The sequence below is a fragment of the Tachypleus tridentatus genome, chromosome 6 (assembly GCF_004210375.1).
Source record: "Tachypleus tridentatus isolate NWPU-2018 chromosome 6, ASM421037v1, whole genome shotgun sequence".
Lineage (NCBI taxonomy): Eukaryota > Metazoa > Arthropoda > Merostomata > Xiphosura > Limulidae > Tachypleus > Tachypleus tridentatus.
This window is the reverse complement of record NC_134830.1, coordinates 60,810,380-60,831,955: the sequence shown is the minus strand read 5'-3', so window position 1 is coordinate 60,831,955 and position 21,576 is coordinate 60,810,380. Positions and strand designations below refer to the sequence as shown.

The 21,576-nt window shown below is 32.8% G+C and overlaps 1 protein-coding gene across 6 annotated transcripts in view; it reads right to left on the bottom strand.

The window, feature by feature from the left end:
- Window positions 1-9,942: 9,942 nt before the first annotated feature.
- Window positions 9,943-21,576, bottom strand: part of LOC143252646 (rap1 GTPase-GDP dissociation stimulator 1-like) — a 126,937-nt gene continuing 115,303 nt past the window's right edge. For all 6 annotated transcript variants that reach the window (XM_076505117.1, XM_076505118.1, XM_076505116.1 and 3 more), the window contains 4 exons: window positions 19,947-20,036; window positions 15,528-15,704; window positions 13,529-13,657; window positions 9,943-13,164 (listed from right to left, as the gene is read on the bottom strand). In XM_076505117.1, coding sequence (XP_076361232.1) covers window positions 13,037-13,164; window positions 13,529-13,657; window positions 15,528-15,704; window positions 19,947-20,036 — 524 coding nt within the window. In that variant the 3' untranslated portion in view covers window positions 9,943-13,036. The remainder of the gene's footprint in view (window positions 13,165-13,528; window positions 13,658-15,527; window positions 15,705-19,946; window positions 20,037-21,576) is intronic.

The following is a 21,576-nucleotide window of genomic DNA, read 5'->3' as shown; positions in this document are numbered from 1 at the left end:
AAATACGAGACGTAACTGTTGAGTATTTGTTGTGATAATATAAAAACGTTATGTATGTGATGTAATTGTTAAGTCGTTATTACATCATACAAGAAAATTAAACATTCAATGTAATTATTGAGTTTTTGTTGTTTTCATAAAGAAAAATTATGTATGGTATGTAAATGTCGAGTCGCTGTTACATCACACATGAAGGTTAGATATGGGATGTAATTATTGAGTCATTGTTGATACCGTAGAGGAAGTTATACACGGAATGTAATTGTTGAGTTGTTATTATTATACAGAAAGATTAGACATGGGATGTAATTATTGAGTTGTTATTATCAGAAAGATTATTTAATTATTGAGTCATGGGATGTAATTATTGAGTTGTTGATTATCATACAGATATCGTAGGTTATGTGTGATTGTTGATTTAATTAATTGAGTCATTGTTGATATCGTAAAGGAAATTTATACATGGAATGTGATTGTTGAGTTGTTATTATTATACAGAAAGGTTATGTGTGGTATTTAATTATTGAGTCATTGTTGATATCGTAAAGGAAATTTATACATGGAATATGATTGTTGAGTTGTTATTATTATACAGAAAGGTTATGTGTGGTATTTAATTATTGAGTCATTGTTGATATCGTAGAGGAAATTTATACATGGAATGTGGTTGTTGAGTCTTTTATACATCATGGGAAAGTTATATACATAACGTGATAACTGAATTGTTATCGTGTAGGAAAATTATGTATAGGAATTAATTGTCGAGTATTTTTTTATTTATATTGTTCAAGAAAGTTATGCAAAGGAAGATATCGTTGAGTTTTTATTTTTATATCATACAGGAACGTTACATACAGGACAGCTCGCGACAACTTGCGCGTTAACTCTTACTTACAAGGTCCGTCGTATACATTAAAGTACAACCCTTGTAGAAAATTTCATATTGTATTTGTTTCACTTCGTCTGGGCAGAATTAAGTGAATAAATGAATTTATATTTGTATGTTTTCCACTCATGCACAGTTGGCAAGAAGTTAAAAAAAGCACTGATCATTTATAGTTAACAGTGATTACATCACAATTATCATGTCATCATAGTCAGTCAACAGTTGTCAAAATAAGACACTGGTTAACTGTCCGACATTCAGAACTTGTGAAATAAGTTAAACAAAACTGTGAAATGAAGTAACTGCAAGTAAAATGGTTACTTCAGAAAAATTGGCTCCTTCTCTTCCCGTTATCTTCAGGAGCATTGTTCTTCACTCAACGTTGAACTATCTTAACTCTTCCCCAACAAGTACATGGTGAATAAAGTGAAGGATTCCAAGTATTATGTCATAGCTGTATAAATACAATAGTACTGTCTGTTGTATGTCTCTTAGCACAGTGTAGATGGATCTGCACCAAATTTGGCATGGAGGTTCCCTGGGTCCATGGGGAGATGCATACAATTTTTTAGTTTTACAGTTTGCGTCTTGCAGTTTTTATGGGCGATTTTTTTTTCTATTATTACTTCATCACTGCTTGACGGATCTTCACCAAATGTGGCCTGGAGGTTTGTTGGGTCCATGCGAAGATACACGCAAATTTGCGGTTTCACATTCTGTATTTCTGTTTCTATGGGTGTTTTTAGTGTTTTTTTTTTTTTTTTTTTGCAATTAGGTATAAAGGAAGCACCTGTTCATATCCCAAGATAACCTTTAATTAACCATGAATTTACATAACTTCCACCCAAAGGACGGGTACTCCAGCCAGTTTTGTAATATTATACCTCATCGTTTATCATTTACATACTGATGTTACCAACTTCAACCATAACTCTTTCATGCTGTAGCATATATACATCAGTATCATGAAGGTCCCTCACTTTCAACCACAAAGAGTAAGCTACAAACTAATACTGTCGAGGATTAGGTCGATCATTGGACATTCATTTCTTACTCACTCGGCTTGACATACCATAATCCAATCATTAATGGACCAAGCTACTCGTTCTTCTGCGAAACACGTGAGTGAGACAGTCACCCCTAAGCTTCAGTTTTTTTCACGCATTCATGCTTAATGACTACTGACCAAACACGCTCTTTTAACTAGGAAGAATTTTGGGACTATTGTTATGCTTTTGTTTATCATAAATGAAACACTTTGAAGAATAATGGTGCTTTGGTCTTTTGTTTGTTTTCCATATAACAAACAGGAAAAGACGTTAGTGGTTAGTTTTTCGATGCGTTCGTTTTAAACAATAATGTTTATTTTTGAATAACTTAAGCTATCATTATCATGTTAATTTATAGAGCGAATAACTATATAAAACACTATAGGTTTACGTAGTTGTTGAATAGAAGGAAAGCTTATGAAGTAAATTCTATGCGTCCGTTAAAAAGTAACAAGATGAACAACCAAAAGAAAATACCGCGTAATAAAGTTTCTAAGTAAAAAAAAACCAGTTAAAACGTGTAATCTCTTGGTATAAAATATTCAACTGAGATCTAAAAGAGAAAATATTTATGTAGCTATAGTTGTGGTTTTCACAGGCATCAGTGAAGGTCAGTTAGCAGAAATGTTGGTCATATAACCATATTATCTTACATATTTTAATCATTTCAATGTATAGATACTTTAAAGCTGTTTTGAGAAAGTATAAACTAACTTAACTTTGTATGATAATTTATTAAATTGTTATATATAAATATTAGTTTCTAAATTTATGTATAGATGGCAGTTACCTCTAAAACGTTTTTCGTGTAAGGCTTCTAAATACTCTTGTGCTTCAGAAAGTGTTATCTTGTTTCTTTTGTAGCTGACTTACGAATCATTATTTTACACGAGTTAAAAGTTACACAAATTAACAGAGCGCTGTTCTGTGTTATCCAATGGTAAGCTATTTGATCTCACATGTCCAGTAGGATTTACTGAGAAATAGCAAAGGGTCATATTAATTATGCAAACAAAAACTTTGTGCAATAAAAAACAACAACGATTTGTTTGTTTTTGAATTTCGCGCAAAGCTACTCGAGGGCTATCTACGCTAGCCGTCCCTAATTTAGAAGCGTAAGACTAGAGGGAAGGCAGCTAGTCATCACCACCCACCACCAACTCTTGAGCTACTCTTTTACCAACGAATAGTGGGATTGACCGTCACATTATAACGCTCCCACGGCTGAAAGGGAGAGCATGTTTGGTGCGACTGGGATTCGAACCCGCGACCCTCGAACTAAGAGTCGAACGCCTTAACAACAACGATAACAGTATGTTTAGTTATTAACTTTCACAGAATGAGGTTTTACATTGTTATTCGTCTTGGAATACAGAATTAAATTAGAAGGACTATTTCTCTGCGGTTTGGGAACAAATAAAAATAGTAGTATTTTATTAGTGGATACAAGGGTTATGTTTAAGGCCAGAGGTCAATGATGGGAGCATGTAAGGGATTAAAGGTTTAATTGGCCAATTGTAATGTTATACTATAACATATAATCGGTCACGTGTCTCAGCTAGGATTTAAGAGTACTACAGCAAGGTCTGAGTCACCTGAAAGAAGATGATGACGTCACGAGCAGGCACCATGATATTAGTTCAATTTTCTCTGTCTCCCTTACATGTCGTTTTGTCCCTCGTTGAACACTGATTCGTTAATCTAGTCTAACCTTTTTTTCTAGAGAACAGTCATAAATAAATAGATGTAAATTACATTTAAGATACTTCTGTTTCCTACAAAAATAAACTAATAAAATCTAGCAACTAAGATAGAAATTCTTAAGAATAAAAATATGCACTAATAGAAAATGTTGAAGCAATAAATATTTAAAAATAACCTATTACTATACAGTCTGTTGTACGATAGTAACAGTTGCTAAATGTGTACTACATGTTGTGACACTGTGATAACTACCTTCTGTAGTCGATATTGTGAAAGTGTTATAATAATTTCCAGGTCTTGTATGATATGTCGTAGTTTGTCTGCCTTTAATTAAGTATGATGATACCATAATTACTTAGTACGTTGTTCTAAACGGTACGTGATTGTAATAATTACTTTACTTTCTGCATTGGATATCACCAGCTTAACCATGAACTTGGGAGTTCACCCCTCTTAAAAAAACAACAATTATTCTAAATATGAGTATAAAAATGATAGGAATAACTGTATAATGTTATCTTGGTTGAGAGCTACACATTTGCTGTCCAATAAAACGTTCGATACACGTCATCATTATGAAATTCGTTCTACCTAATGTATTTATAATCACCAGTTGAATTCTTTTGAATAAGACTGGAAGGAAAAATTTTCCGACAGGGCTTTAGATTTAGATGCCCCATTTCTTTATTACAAATCAGTAGTCTTACTTTTCTTCGAATATCCCTGTATCTACAAATATCTTATTAACGCGTTGCTGAATAAAAAATAAAATACTTTTAACGCCTTTACTTCACCCACGTGTGTTTGCACCACGTAGAAGTTTAGAAAATAATTAAATTTGATCGATTGGAGTAACCAGATATCTTAACCGTGCCGGCGTTGCTCGGGGCTGCTCCTCATTAGCGTCCGATTACTCCAATACTTATTCCTCTTTGCCAGTTGAATAGTGGTATTATTATTGATTGTACAGGGCACGTGCCCATTACAAGTTTTGGCCACTTGTTTTTCAAACATCTCCCCTTTCCGCCTAGTTGAATTTTGATATTGGTAATTACATCAGTCACACGCACGCTATCCATGCGGTAGCAATGGGCAACCAAGGTTGTCGGGCCACGTGCTTCGTCATTAAGAAGCTAACGGCACGTGGATTGTTCTCTGCTGACCATCTGGCTCGTGCACCTTCCCGCCATCCAGGGACTTCAGGTGTTGTTGCGCTCCACTGACGTCGAACAGAATTTTTCTTAGCAGTGGCATAAGCAGGGTGCAACGAGGTATGGCGTTGTACAGGGGATATGCAGATGGACAAGGAGGTTCACTTACAGGCATTCTAATAAAGTCGCTTGTGTAGAACATGTGTCACTTTTGTGGTAATTAAGGGGTATACACACATCTTTCTCTTCACTTTCTCTGAATAACTTTGTTCTGCTTCAGTCGATGTTATTCCCCCCCCTCCCATTCAAGACATAATCAAGAACACCAACGCCAGCTGTCGCGTTTTTTTTTCTTCCAGTTAGACTCATTTTACTAGCGAGAACTCTAACAGTAAGTAAAACCCAAGTAACTAGCTAGAAGACAGGTTAATCACCGGCATACTTTTAAACATATATATCACTACAAAATATTTTCTATGAAAATAAAAAAATGAGGTCGCCTCACTATTTCTCGTGTGTGCGTATTTTCTTATAGCAAAGCTACATCGGGCTATCTGCTGAGCCCACCGAAAGTAATCGAATCCCTGATTTTAGCGTTGTAAATCCGTTGACTTACCGCCATACTAGGGGGGTCTCGTGTCACACGTACAAATAATTAGCATTATGCTAAAATAAAATAAATTTATTGTATTATTATTAGAAATAGTTCTATGCTTATAAAGGAATAAGAGTCCACTTTACTGTGAGAAAGATTCTGTCCTGATACTTTTAGTGTTTTACTTACACTAAGTATGAAATATTATTTTTGTTTATCTGATATGAATTTCCTTCACAGACACATACAGCTAGATAAATAAAACTTCATTAAAAATGTTATTATAAAATAATTAAATAGATTTTCTTGTACATCTTTTTTGATTTTATAATAATCAGTGTAATGTTTCTTTGTAGTTATGGTCAAAGTTACATAAAGGTTACTTATTTGTTTCAGTTGTCCCAAATATTAAACTGATAGACTAGAGGGAAGGCAACTAGTTAACAGTATCCACTGCCAGCTCTTGTATTACTCAAATCAAATAGTGGAATTTGACTGTCACTCTTATAACGCAACCATAGCTTAAAAGGGTTTGGTTTGACTTAAATGTCGCGCAAAGATACACAAGGGTTATCTGTGCTAGCCGTTCCTAATTTAGCAGTGAGACACTAGAGGGAAGGCAGCTAGTCATCACCACTCACCGCTTACTATTGGGCTACTCTTTTACCAACGAATAGTGGGATTGACCATCACATTACAACGTCTTCAAGGCTGAAAGGGCGATCATGTTTGTTGTGACGGGGATTCGAACTCGCGACCCATATATTTGCCTCAATGGGACGGTAGCTTTAGGAATTTTGCCATAAATATAAAATATTTCCATTTCATGAAGAAAGAATAAAACTACTTCGAACCTGACATTTCAATCGCAACGGTAAGCAGGCCTCAATTTTATCACGAAACGTGTGAGAACCGGGTAACTTTTTTTCATACCAATCTTTTATTCAATTTCTCGTTTCTATTCAAGTTTTAAAAAATAAGTAAACAATACTCAATATTAAAAATATACTTCTCTCTCTATGAGAGTTTTTTTAGTTTTAACAAAGTATTCAATATACATTCGTTACACTTCATGTAGCGCATACAAAGATTAACAAATAAAAAAAACTACTGCAATTCTATTATTTAAAAATGAAAATAAAGACAACACGAAATATCACAATTTTTCACTTTTTACGGAATTTCAACAATAGATGCATGTTGGTTTATTGTGAAACCAAACTAGAATATATTCTATCTCGTATTTTTCGTTATTAATAGGTCTGACATAGCCAGGTGGGTTAAGGCGTTCGACTCGTAGTCTGAGGGTCGCAGATTCGAATCCCCGTCGTACCAAACATGCTCGTCCTTTCAGCCGTGGGGGTGTTATAATGTGACGGTCCATCCCACTGTTCGTTGGTAAAAGAGTAGCCCAAGAGTTGGTGGTGAATAGTGACGACTAGTTACCTTTCTTCTATTCTTACACTGCTAAATTAGGGACAACTAGTGCAGAGAGCCCTCGTGTAGCTTTGCGTGAAATTCAAAACAGACATTACTAAGGTGCATTTGTTAACCTTCAACCAACTGCTGTAGCAGTCATTGATAAATTGAGCTTGTAATTCTTTTCTCGTCATTTTTATTTTGAATATGTATACATATAATTCTATTTAGTCTGTATATTAGGCAATTTATGCCAGCAAGTGCTGTGTGTATGTTTTCGTTATCTGTTAACCACAAGATATGTTTTCAATTTCTTATTTATTTTACGCCTGAGTGGTTGGTTTCATTTCTCAATGCTTCTGTGAATTTTTTTGTACTGCGTAAACCCACTCAAATGTATATTCAAACATTCGACTACTCCTTTTCAAACGAGTTTGTTCTGATACTGCTCTCATATTTTACAACGATGTTTTGTATCGTTGTTAACTTGCTATATAGGCCCTGCACAACCAGCTGGTTAAGGCACTCGATTCGTAATCTGAGGGTCGCGGTTTCGAATCCTCGTCGCACCAAACGCGCTCGTTCTTCCAACCGTGGGGCGTTATAATGTTTCGGTCACTCCCACTATTCGTTCACAAAACAGTAGCCCAAGAGTTGGCAGTAGGTGGTGATGACTAGCTAGCTGCCTTCCCTCTTGTCTGACATTGCTAAATTAGGGACGGCTAGCGCAGATAACCCTCGTGTAGCTTTGCGCGAAATTCACACGAAACTTGCTACAGTTTTACAAAATTACTTTCTATCTAGAACATTCCACTATTTTAAACTAACAACAGTATGTATCTATGTATATAATACCCAATGATCCATACACGACTGGTAGTTATCTTTCAGGTATAGGTCTAGTTATTGATCCGAGATTTACAAAAACAAATCGTTTTGCAAGCTTCTGGAACACTATTTAGAGAAATAAATTCTTATTCGACAGTTTTTATGAGCCAAACCTAAAATTGCGTGGAAATAACATATAGAAGCACACCACTAAGTTTTTAATAACTTGTGTTGACTAGGAAATACGAGTGTTAAATAGCTTTCATTATAACTCTAGATAATTGACATTCTCAAGTCAGTTGTTTTCATTACGTGATAGACTTGCTCACAAAAAGAAATTGAACGAGTGTGTGCTTTTCTTATAGCAAAGCCACATCAGGCTATCTGCTAATCGAACTCCTGATTTTAGCGATATAAATCCGTAGACGTATTGCTGTACTAGGGGGGAGGGACAAACTAAACGAAATTCATTACATAACATTCGTCTACGATATACCAAACCCGTAGCCAGGTCTGGAAGTGGGTGGAAGATGGATGATTTTGGTACAAAATGGGGTAACTTTAGTGTTCAGGAATGAAAAAAAAATCCTGAGAATGTATTGGTTACTTTATTAACATTTCTAGTAAGTTTTCTCTAAATATGAAAATGCTATCTCCACAAGTATGTACAGTGTTACGAAAGCAGTTTATATAACGAAAGGCCATCATCAAAGAAAGTAAAAAAAAAAAGTTAACAGGCTAGAGGAACAATGACCGGGCCTTAGTATACGTCATATATTTAAGACCAATATCTAACGTTTCACTTATCCATCCAATAAGAAGCCAAGGCAAATCATTCTCAATCATTAAAATAAGAAAAATACACAGTTAATAAGATACGTAAATATTTCGTGTTGAAGTTTGTATTTAAAGTTGCAGTTCTTTATGAATTCCACTAAAAGCAATGCTATTTTTAACATGCAATTTCAAAGGTTTATACCCAGTATACTTTATCGCAACAAAACTCTTTCCAGTATTAACTTCAATGATCAATGCAATGTCCAACTAATAATGTCATAAAAGCTAGCCAAAATAAAAACATCCCCTATAACAGTGTTAGTAAATGGTGGTAGGTATTATTGTATCTAAACTATTTAGTCTTATTCTATGATAGAAATTGGACCCGCAATTTATGTACCGAATCCTGTCATCGAATATGCTTGCTCTATCAGCCTTGAGTGCGATATACTGTTATGCCTAATCCCATTATTCATTGATAAAGAGCAGCTAAAAGTTAACGGAGTGTAGCGGTGTCCATTTGCCTTCCCTCTGGTCTGTCACTTGCACAATTTAGGATGCCTAACACGTGTCGCCCTCGAATAGCTTTGTAGAAAATTCAACCCATAAAACAAAAGTTAGATTTAATGGCGACTCGTGTAAAATAAGCAAATATCAAAACACTCAATAAAATACCTATTCCCAGTATATATCAGCAAGCCATAATTGTTTATTTAAAGCATTTTAACTGCCTGAAAGAGTTTGCTTTAAATTCAAAGAACAGTTGTGCGCCTCTGTATTATTTCTAGTGTGTTACAACCACCATAAAACTACTGGTAGCGACACACTAACCGACAACTTTCCAGTTTAGTGCGCGTCTGGTGTGATATTGTAAGTAATGTAGCTTGAGCGAGAGTGTACATGATAAAAAAAAGATGGAGAAGTTAGCCTATATTTAAAAACGTAGAAAATCTAATAGATGCATTTTTTTTTTCTGTTATGCAGTGCATTTTAGACATCAGTAATCTCGAGTAGAATACATAACTTGTTAATAACGTTAACTAATTTTCATCTTTGATATAAAATTATTTCACATTGTTAATTTATGGATTTGGACCATAAATCTAAGATGACCGTGCCAAGCATAACTTTATCACATACTTGACCACAGGGTAACTGTGGGGGATAATATGTAATGTATCTACTTTCATTTATTATTTTATCATACGGATTATTCTACATTTACTAATATTAATTTTAACATAATGACTCATAGCTTAGTATATGGATTTAGGGTTAATCTAATTTTCCTGGGCTGGCCGTTATTAGATGTATGCTATAAATATCGTTAACAGTGAGGTTGCCCATATCATGAAATAATTAAATGAACACAGTTGAAAACAGTATATCTGATTATCCAGCTATGTTTTTCAGTGAGTATATTTTTTAGTTTTATGCAGTTAGCTTTTAAAGTTAATATTATTTAAACTGCCTTATTTTCAAACAAAAAATATTGCACTTTATTCATTGAAATAAATACACACAACACCATGTAAAAATAAACACTGATAGAATGTTGGATTTAATACAAGTATTAACACACCCATGACAGGTTTGTAAAAAAAAAAGTGCAATTCCCAAAACACGAAAGTCAGAAATAAAAAATCACAGAAGCAAAACGTGAGTTATTCTATTATATTCAACAACTTTCCTGAGGTGCATAGAAAATCTCTAGAGAAAAATAATAATTTTACAATATTAAGACATACAATGTAATAATATGCTTATAACATGTGACAATACATGAACAACTATAACTACATATTCTGTTGATACAACTCAATCATTTCCTAGTTGCCAGAGAATGTCAAAGCTTCTAAATGTTACCCTGAATTATGTGATGCCACTTCTATATTGAAACAAGTTAAAACATTAGTCATAGCTCTTGGGGGTTAAATATATACAATACAGCTGCAGTTATATCTTACATCATGTTAATAAGTAAAAAGTGAAAAGTTCACAATTCAACAGTATTAGCTTCTATCAAACTACCAATACTAAAGAACTGTTTGTTTTTTTGGCTTTATGCAAAACAATATATATAGAATACAGGAATAAATGGAAAACCATTCCTATATTTACCTTTATTAAGTTTTAAAATACTTAAATGTAATAAACGAAACCCATTTCCAAGGAATGTAATATTAAAAAATATGGCTTAATAGCATCAACAAACCAAATCTTCCAATATTGCTTATTGAGTATTTTAGGCAGAGAACTGTATTGATTCATTGTACTTTTTCATTCTCTTCCACTATCCACTAATTTATGTTGTATTTTAGCTAAGAATCTTAGTAAACACTTGTAAACTATTAATAAAACACTACTAATTTACAAATTTTCTGTAGCTGGTTCATCTTTAATACACATACAGTTCAAAGACTGAATAGAAACATTTCACAGTAATTATATATTTTGTAAATACCTATCATCTGTCTGTTTTTGAAGGACAGAGATTTCAGGTTTTCAACAATTTTTCTTGTACTGAGACAAATTGCTATGAAAAGTGAAAATATTCTCAAACACACCACACTATTTTATAAACAAATTGAAAACTTTAGGAAGTGCAAAGACCAATACAGCTTTTTATAACACATACTCCTAATTTTTACTATGTATAAAATAATTTAGTTTAAGAGTGCACATGCAGCTAACTTACATGTAAATAACATTGTGTAAATAGTTTATTATAGTCCATGAAACACCATTATTACAGCTTATCCAGCATAAGCCTAAAACAGTTTTTCATTACACAGAGAAATGTTGAAACCTATGAAGGTTTCAGTTTCAAAATCAAGCTCATATCAAGATAAGTAATGCATATAATGAAACACTTTTAATCTCTCTCATTACAGTACACTAAAAAGTAAAGTGTAATCCAACATAATCTACTTGTTAACAATTACTTTTAAAAACACGACGTACTAATGACCAAATGATGATAAGCACAGAGGACAACATTTCAAACGTCTTCTGTCTTGAAGTGTAAGTCGTCCTATACACTTGTGTTTTTACTACAGGTATTTACCACCAATTCAGTTCAGTCATCATAAATACTGTGTGTAAATAATCTATCAAATAACATACAATGTGCTGATTTTTAATTCAAGGAAAAACTATTTGTGACCTCTTCAATCTTGCACAACCCCATCAAAGGGATGTTTCAAAGATAAAACTATACATACAAAAACTTAACCCAAAATTACTAGTAGAACTTAGAAAATTGATGTGATAACAATGTGCAATTATTTCATGAAATGTTGTCACATTGAATTACTTTTCTCATATACCTCTGAACCATTCTTCTCTATAATGTCTCCTTAAAACATAAATAAAAGTATATTGTATACAATACCTTAAAGGCTGCTTTGAAACTACAGGATTCCAGGAATGAAAACTACAACACTATTTACATATAAAATAACTTTTATTTTAGTGTAAAAATAACAGTGAAAGACACAAAATCAGCAATTTTATCCTTTTTCTAGCCAGAATATGAAAAATATCCTTACAGAATATTCATTAGAAATTACTGAGTAGTTCTAATTAACAGTGCCCCCAGATCTTAAAAATTTTAGCAGAAAAACAACAGTGTAAAAGAATTGATAGATTTTTTAACTGATTCCACACATTTTCATTCCAACAGAAACTGGGATATCTGTTCACTTGTATCAGTAAAGCTGCAGTGATACAATAAAAGTACAATTATAAAGTTCCTGTGTATTTGGTTAAAAGGAAAGGTTTTAAGCTAACACCAATGTATATACAGCTCCATATGTTGCATTCGTTTGATGTAATAATGGGAAATACATTACGTATATATACACACCCACACTAAGTTTTCTGTCCTTTGTTTATATAGTACTGGTGCAGAGTAATATGCATATTCATAATGTTCATAAAACAAGTTAACTCTTTCAGAAATAAAAATAATAAATCACTGAAAGAACACAACTGTTTACTTAATTGGCATAAAGTTTTTTAAACAGATTTTGTTAATGTACAACATATCTGTTGGAAGTACCTTGTACTACAAGATTTCAAAATATTTGGTATTTTGTCCAGATGTGATCAGTGGTTTGCTAAATCTGCTGTTGTTTCAAGCTGTCTTTATTTTATATTTCTGAAGGTTTACATACATGAAATAAGAAAGCTTTGCTTTTTGTGTGTCATCACATAGAAAGGGGAGTTTTATTACCTTTACACCTACATGGAATAAGAAACATTTTTACAACAATTTACATTGTACTCAAGAAAAAAGAAAATACCCAAGATTACAATATGAAAAGAAATTTAACTATATTTCTTAAAAGGTTTCAAATGAATAATAATATTGTGCCAGATATTTTTTTTTAATTCTGGATAGAAAACATGTTTCCATACATAATGAATGATTGAAATTAAGTAGTTCTTGTCACGTTATACTATTGTCAAACATTGTCATGTCTGATTATACTACTGTACATGTGTGTGTGTCTATATATATATAGCACAATTGTCAAATGGAAAGTGCAAAATTCTCACTCAGCGATTCACACTTTAAAATTTTTTTTCCCAATTTTATCATTAACCATATCTGTTTTAAAAGTCAAGGTGTAGGATAGAGAAGGTTGAGGCAAATTTTGGCTCTTTCACACACTTCTTTATCAGTGCTTTCACTTAGACGAGACAATTCGCTTTTTATCCCCAGCTCCTGGAATTCTGGTTTTAATGTCTCTAATGACAAAATAAAATTTTAATACAGATTAATAACATTACACTCATACATATCAGAAGTATTCAAATGTATTTGTTTAAATTATCTTGTTATTTCTCTAGAATGCATACAGATGACAATTTAAAAAGTGTTTAAAAAAACAAAATTTTTTTTCAGCTTTCACTGCGAGTCTGTAGATGGAAGACCATAGTAATGCATTATATATTTCATTAATACATTAATGTGAAATAAATATGTTCTGTGGTAAAATACAGATAAATTTATATTTTTAAACAAGTTATAAACTGTATAAAAACTAAAGATAATTATTACTGAATTAGTGCTTAACAAACAAAGAAGAAGAAACTTATAAAGCTTTCTAACCTGCAGAAACAACAGAGGCAACAAGGGTTAACATATTCTGAAGAGTTTCCGAAGAAAGTCTGTCTTGTTGAAGTTGTACATTAACCACAGAACTCAAACCAGATTTCTGGAAATCCTTGGTTACCTCACCTGAAGAAAGTTGTTAACATTAAAATAATAATAAAAAGAATCAAGCATTTTCAAACAAAAGGTTTCTTTTTAACCAGACTCTCTCTTGATGAGAAAAGGGATAATCCAACTTAAATAAAACCAGTCCAATGATTATCATACCACCAAAAATAGAAAGTGGTTTGACTAGTTTCTTTCTACCACACAAATGTCATTTGGTTTATTACCTTAATCTGATTATCATCCCTATAAAAGTAGTTCTTTACTTAGAACAGTAATTCATACCTTAAGCCACACTCACAATGGCTAACTTAGTACGACTGACCTAAGTCCTGGCACTTTCTGTAATAGAAGTTTTTCATAGATAAAAAAACAACTGTAAAATGCCTACTGACTTATAAATCCTTCTCAAGTGAAATATATTCCACATTCGAAAATGTTTAGGATTGGTATCACAAGACTGACAAATTATTACATCTGAAATAACCAAATCCTGCCCACAAAACCAAGAACTTGTTATGCTGGAAAATTTTAGTAACCTAGATAAGGAACTGAATAATTTCCAAAAGATGTTATTTATTAGCATCCTATAAAACAGTTGTATCAAGTATTGATAAATAAAAAAAAAAGTTTACCAAAACTAAATGAGTCTAAAATGACAGTAACAAGATAACAGATGTACTTAAAAATATAAAACACACAAAAACTTGGTTAATCTTGTGTGAGAAACTGGAAAGGCAAAAACAACAAATGTACAGGAAATTTATACTAAAAAACCTGCTGTATCAATTAGAAACAAAGCAACAGGAACATAGAGAAAATCTTATCAAAAAACTATTTCAATATTTTGTTTTTGTGTTCCTTGCATGCTATAGCATAGGTTTACATTGCTATGTAATATTTACAGTATTTCTTTATAATCATTTTAACAGGTATGGTTATGTGATGCAAATATTAGTTGTATTATTTATAATTCTGTTCTACCAGTCATGTCATTCAGTTTCTGAGTGAGGGAAACATTAATGGAGTGTCTTCTACAATATTTGTTTGGACAAGGAATTTCTTTTGTAACATTTGGTTTAAATTATTTGGTTTATAATAAAAAATAGTTTAAATAATATACGGGCCATTGATAATTTGGGAGAAAAACCATCCTTAAGAATATAACCAGTTATCCTTCATATACCACTGCTCTCCAGTCTAATGTTCAGAGAGAAAGTGAGATTAGTCCTAGTTCACTGTAAAGGTATGTTACCAGAATTAAGAGTAAGCCTACTATGAATCATAGTTGGTTTAAATTAAATTACTTGTTTTAATACCGAGGAAAATGTGCAAGTTGAGCAACATTCTGTGTATGATTTAGGAAACACTGTGAAGTGCACATAGAGTATACAGAGGGCTGTAATAAATTATTACATATAACAAAAAGTTGTCTGTCAATATTTAAAAAAGCCTAGTTAAAATTCATGATGGTTATTTGTTTTTCAAATTAAATTATGACAGTTTGGATATAGTATGTACTTATTACAAAAACTACTTAACTTTTAAGTGAGACAATAAGACTTTCTAAAGCTTCACGGGTATAAAGCATATATTCAAATTCAAACGACCAACCTTTAGGCTTTTGAAAGGGATGCATTACTGTTGTTGTTACTGAGAAAGGGAATAATAACTAATATTGTAGTAAAAATTATGCATTTACTGAAACATTTTGAAGGCTGTAATGTGAAGAAACCTTTTAGTCAACAACCACAAGAAATATCAGATTTGATTAGAAATTGCAAGGCCAACAAATTTTCTAAAGATGTCAGTTTCTACTAATCAGAAATTACTTTCTTTAGACATATCATGACAGCAGAAATCACCCATCCCCCATAACCTTCCATCTTACCTAACATGGTGTCAGCCATTATAATGAGAGCCAAAAGTGCTTCATTCTGCATTATATGATGTTCTGACTGGATCATATTCACAAGCTGGGGAACACCTCCTTCCTTAACTATTAGTTGCATTACATCACTGGACCTTGAATGTTTCACCAACCAAGCCAGTAGTCTAACAGCTTCTCCTGAACAAAATAATCATTAGTGGTGAATAAAACCTAGATTATCTTTCGCAGCATACATATTTTTAAAAGGTCTTTATAAAAATCTTCATTAAAACCAACCAAACTCTGTAAGATCATTAAAATTACTGATTTCAACAAATATTGCATAAATGGTGTTTTTAATCTCATAACAAAATCAAATTATTCTCACACTTCTAGCCGTTCAGTGTTAAGTACTCTATCATGACACTGGCCAATGATTAGATACTACTTAATGCCAAAACAAAACCACACTTGAAAGGAGATAAAGAAAAACAATATCTTTGTAAACTAAACTGGAAGACAGTTTGTTTATAACAGGCACACAAAAATATTGTTATAATACATTGGTCATTGCAATAAGAGAATTGAAAGTTAGGGTTTGAAAACTACAGACTGAGGAATCAAATTAGCAACTTTGTGAGGGCAAAAGAAACTATAAAAAGCTTTAAAATACCATTTATTATTATAAATAAAGTTAAAATTCCAAAAAACATTGGCCAACGATCTTCATACAGCATTACTGGAAACTATAAATCTATATAAGTATAGAACTTGTTTATTTTTCTACAAACTACTATGTGGTCTTTGTCAACCATCTTGGTAGGATGATATGCTGGACTAGGGGGTATGTCATAGAATGGTTATTATCCAGCCCCTCCACTCACTCTGTACAATGCCCTAAACAAATATATATATGTAATTTGGGCTAATTACTCCACAGTCTTGGACCAATTTTTCTTTTTTTACTAAAATGTAAAAAATGAGATTTTAAAAAATAAGAAATGTCAAGTATTCACATTTTTGAGTAGAAAAAGGGCAACTAAAACACAAAGTCAGACACTAAAAGTAGAAAGGCTACAGTTACAACAGAAAGTGTTCGTACCCCTGTGTCACAAGTAGTTTTTTGCTCATAATTTAAAAAGTATCATGATTAGGCTAATAGACATATTATATATTATAAATATTACACTAACACACATCTACATAAATGTTTATGTAAATTAAACGACAAATAAAGTGTTTATGAACAAATAACCAAAAATAGGAGGAACAGAAAGTGTTCGTACAGTTCAGAACCTGTGAAAAATTGATATTCCCGTAAAAATTTTGTTTAGTTTGGTGAATAAACTACATTATACCATTCCAGAACTAGACACTTGGTTCATAATTATTGGAATTTAGCCAGCAAAAAATGCACTTCCAGCAATTTAGCACCGCCTCTGTCTTTATCTGCTTGGTCATCATGGAGAACAGGAAACAACTGTCCAGTGATTTAAAAAACCAAATTATTGTAAAATACAAGTTTTGTGTGTCTCTTTCTGGTATTGCTACACAATGTAATGAGCTGAATTCTACTGTTCAAAGCATAATTGCCAAGTTTAAGCTTACAGAATCAACTGCTAACCTCCCTCGTTCTGGATGCTCCACCCAAATTACAGAGAGAACCAAGAGAAAGGTTCTCAGAGAAGTTAGTAGGAACCCTCGTTTAACACATAACGACATACAGAAATTGGTTAGGGAAACTAGGTTGAAGAAAGCACTTCTACAGTTATGAACATGTTACGCTCTTCTGTGTTCAAAGCATGCCGTCCTCACAGAACTCCATATTTAAAGTCTGTTCATTTAGAAGCACAATTGAGGTATGCAAAAAAGCATGTAGATAATCCCTTTGCCTATTGGAAGAGTATTCTTTGGTCAGACTAAAATCGAGCTTTTCGGCCACAATGATGTTCGCTATATTTTCCGTAAAAAGGGGGAACGAAATCTTCCACAGAACACCGTCCCTACAGTTAAACATGGAGGTGGCTCGATCATGCTATGGGATTCCTTCAGCTCTTCTGGTGTAGGCAGCCTTCACCGCATCAAAGGAATCATAAAAGAAGAAGAGTACGTTGATATATTAGGCACTTATATCAAGAATGATGCTCGGAACTTGCAGCTTGGGCGTCGTTGGATCTTACAGCACGACAATGACCCTAAGCACACATCGAAATATGTGCAATCCTGGATGCAGAGGAACCATATAAGCATTCTGGAGTGGCCATCGCAGTCACCCGATCTCAAACCAATTGAAAACGTTTGGCATGAGTAGAGATTTCAACAAGTAATTAACCTGAAAGCTACACAACTGACCATTAAAGTAGACACACGAACACTTTCTGCCCCTCCTATGTTTGGTTATTTGTTTATAAACAGTTTATTTGTTGTTCCATTTACATAAAAATTTATGTAGATGTGTGTTAGTATAATATTTACAATATACCATACTTCTATTAGCCTAATCTTAATACTTTTTAAGTTATGAGCAAAAAACTACTCGGGACCCAGGGGTACGAACACTTTCTGTCATAACTGTACATCTGGAAACCCATTCTTTATCACATGGTTAATTCTATGTTGGGTGTTCAAGTGTAGGATCACCATGAAATCTATTTACTTTAGATGAGGGAAGAAAAAGAACTTCTAAAGCTGACTATCAAGAAATACTTCGGGCTGAAGACAGGGGTTAGTAAAAGTAATACAGTAAAATAATTACAATTCCAGAAATAAAGTATTCATAAAATAAATAATGCATATAAATATAAATTCTGAATTTAATTTATCAGTTCAAGCCATGCATTTAATTTTAAGCCCCCAGAGTTAGGACAAATGCCTCAGCTTGTTTACCTTAGTAATATTATTTTGCCACTGTATTTATCTGTACTTGGAGCATATAAATTAAGATGAAAACTTCCAATATCATTAATGTAAACTGAAAAGTTCTCAACATGTATTAACAGTTCCATTAATTAATTAAAGTATAATGGAGAACAGGTACAGTGATTAATACCAAACACTAATTTTTTTTGCATGCCTGTTAAAAAGTGAGGATCTACTAGCATTTCCTGTTTTCTGTTGAACCACTTTTATGTAAAATGGTTCCCATGAACATTTATACCCATAATACAATTCACATTTAAATTTATATACAGCATGAATCTTGACTTCTTACTTACCACAGACAGGCAAACTGTGGAAACATGTTTAATGTTATGAAATAATTTACTTTCTGCATTCAAATTTAATAAGATAATCTAACCTATTTAAAAGCCGATGTTTTTCACATTACACTATGCTTGACTTCTCCCTTAATTTCTTGAAATAAGAATAATCAGAAAAGCCAAAATGCATTTACCCAGATTGAATAGTTCAGTTACTATCTGCCCATTGTGATTTTAGTGGCAGGGTGCAAGAAGGCCTTGAATGGATGTGTGTGTAACCTTATAAGTGTATTGACTGTTGGTATAATAATACTAAAGTAAAGATGTAGTGTGGGATCACCTAGGCTGGAGCCAAGTGCATAAAATCTTTCATGAATGTAAAAATACTGATTCAGTTTTAAACTTAAATAATTTCTTACTTAAGCTATTTTCTGTTATATCACAGGTTTTTAATAAAAAACAAATATCTTTAATTAGTGCAGACTTTAAATTAAGAAATAAAACAATTCTGTTTTATTGTCTATACATTTCATTTTATACTTTCAGTACATAGACTAACAATAATATTAGGTTATACTTTTGTTACTAAGCAACATATCATTGTTGAAACGTGGTGTTACCAATATGCACTAACTTTTCTATATAATAGAAGTTGTTAATGTAACTGATTTTTACCAATAATTATTCTGTCAATATACAATGAATACATGAATGATCTTAATTTTGATTGGCTCACAAGGGACTTCACCAAAGTTTGACCGCACTTTTCTGCCTCTTTGTTAGTCAAGATTGATTTTGCAAAATTTATTTATTTCAGTCAGCGATGAAATGTGATGCTGGGTGTATTATGGGAGAGGGGTGATACTACTAGCCCCATCATTTGTGATGAGCTATGCACTAGCTATAATATTATAACACAACAAAGAATATTCATATCATAATATAAATGCACATCACCATTAAATTATAACAGCTGAGAAGCTAAGACATGCTTGAAAATTTCCATAGAAACCACAGTAAATAAATGTGAGCAATAGAAAACCATGTGATTTTTGGTATTAATCACTCTCTCTTGAGTAATGTTTAAGTGTTCTATTTTTACCACATACAAGCACTGATATAAGTTTAGTAAATAAAATGTGAGCTGCTCAATCTATAGCCTTGACCATCAAAATAACACTCATCAGCTAAGGAATATTTCCTCATTCATCCAACATTATAATATAACATGCAAAATCACCTCTCACTCCAGGGTGGTCTTCAGTGTAACCCCATTTTACAAGTTGCTGAATAAAAGTAGAATCCACTCCAATTCTCCTGGCCACATTATCTATAGTATAGTAAAATATATAGTCAGTTCACAAAAATATGACAAGGATTCCTGACCATAAACCTAGGAAACCTGAAACAGATTTTATTCATATTACACAAAGAAGGAAAAAGTGATTTTTAGATTTTATAAATAATTATTAAGGACAAGCCACACCACATTCTACCTTTTATTCAGAGAGAGTTCAGTCTACATTTAGTTTCATAACATATTAATAAAGTATAATTAATACAATATTAAGTGAATCTTAACAAAGATGATTTTTTTTTCTTTTAGTAATACGTATTAACTCGGAAACAACAACAACTGCTTAGGTTAATAATTACTAAACTAACCAATAAATAGTTTTCTCATACACACATACCACATTTCAAAGTCACTTCTACTGTTTAGAAGTAAATGCGATAAGCATATCACTGAATATATGAATTTAACATGTGAAAGATTTATACTTTGCAATAAATTATTCAGAACTGCTTGAATATGGTTTTGAGAGATTGAAATTATTTCCAGGCAGTATGATAATGATGTCATCACAACTTTGTACACAATATTCATGTTCACATTGGTAGGATGAAACTTTTGAAATGTGATGCACACAGACATTTAAATATCAGGTCATCCCATAAGTAATGTCTGATAATTTAATACAGAAAGTGCATCATCATGTCTGTCTTTGTAGAAAGCTTTAATGAATAAAATATGTAGTAGGATGTGTATAAAAATGTTCAAACAAATAAAAGAAACTAACCCAACTCCACTTTTTCACATCATTAATCAAATAAACCCTTATGAAGATGGATGTGTCTGAGGAGCACATTAGGTATGCAATGCTTTATGAGCTTAAAAAAGGCAATAGTGTAGTAGAAACTGCACGAAACATTCAAGGTGTTTATGGTGCGGAGTCTCTCAAGGAAAGAAAATGTCGAGGGTGGTTTCAGAAGTTCAGATCAGGTAACTACAGCTTAAGTGATGAGCCATGTTCAGGTCGTTCTGTTGAGTTTAATAATGACTTGCTACTGGCTGCACTTGATGAAGATTGTGCTATAACAGTTGGAGAATGAGTAGAGAAGCTTAATTCAATCCATTCAACAGTTCATAGTCATCTGCAAGAACGTAAAAAGGTTTCAAAACTTGGAAAATAGGTCCCCCATGATTTGACAGAAGCCAACCTTAGAGCAAGAGTGGACATTTACAGTTCTCTGCACTCACGTGAACGTAAGTCACTTTATTTGGACAGGTTAGTGACAGCAAATGAAAACTGTTTTGATCAACCGTAAAGATGTCATGTAACACCAGGATAATGCACAGCCCCATAGAGGATGAATTACATCTGCACAGATTGAAGAACTAGATTGAGAAAAATTCCACATCCTCCTTATTCTCCAGACCTTGCCCCAACTGGTTATCATCTATTCCAAACTCTGCAGAACTATGTTGATGGAAAAAGATCTTGGAACACAAAGATGTCAAAACTACCCTCTCTATATTCTTTTCCTCCAGAAATTTTATAGAAGTGGCATTTAGAAACATGTGAATC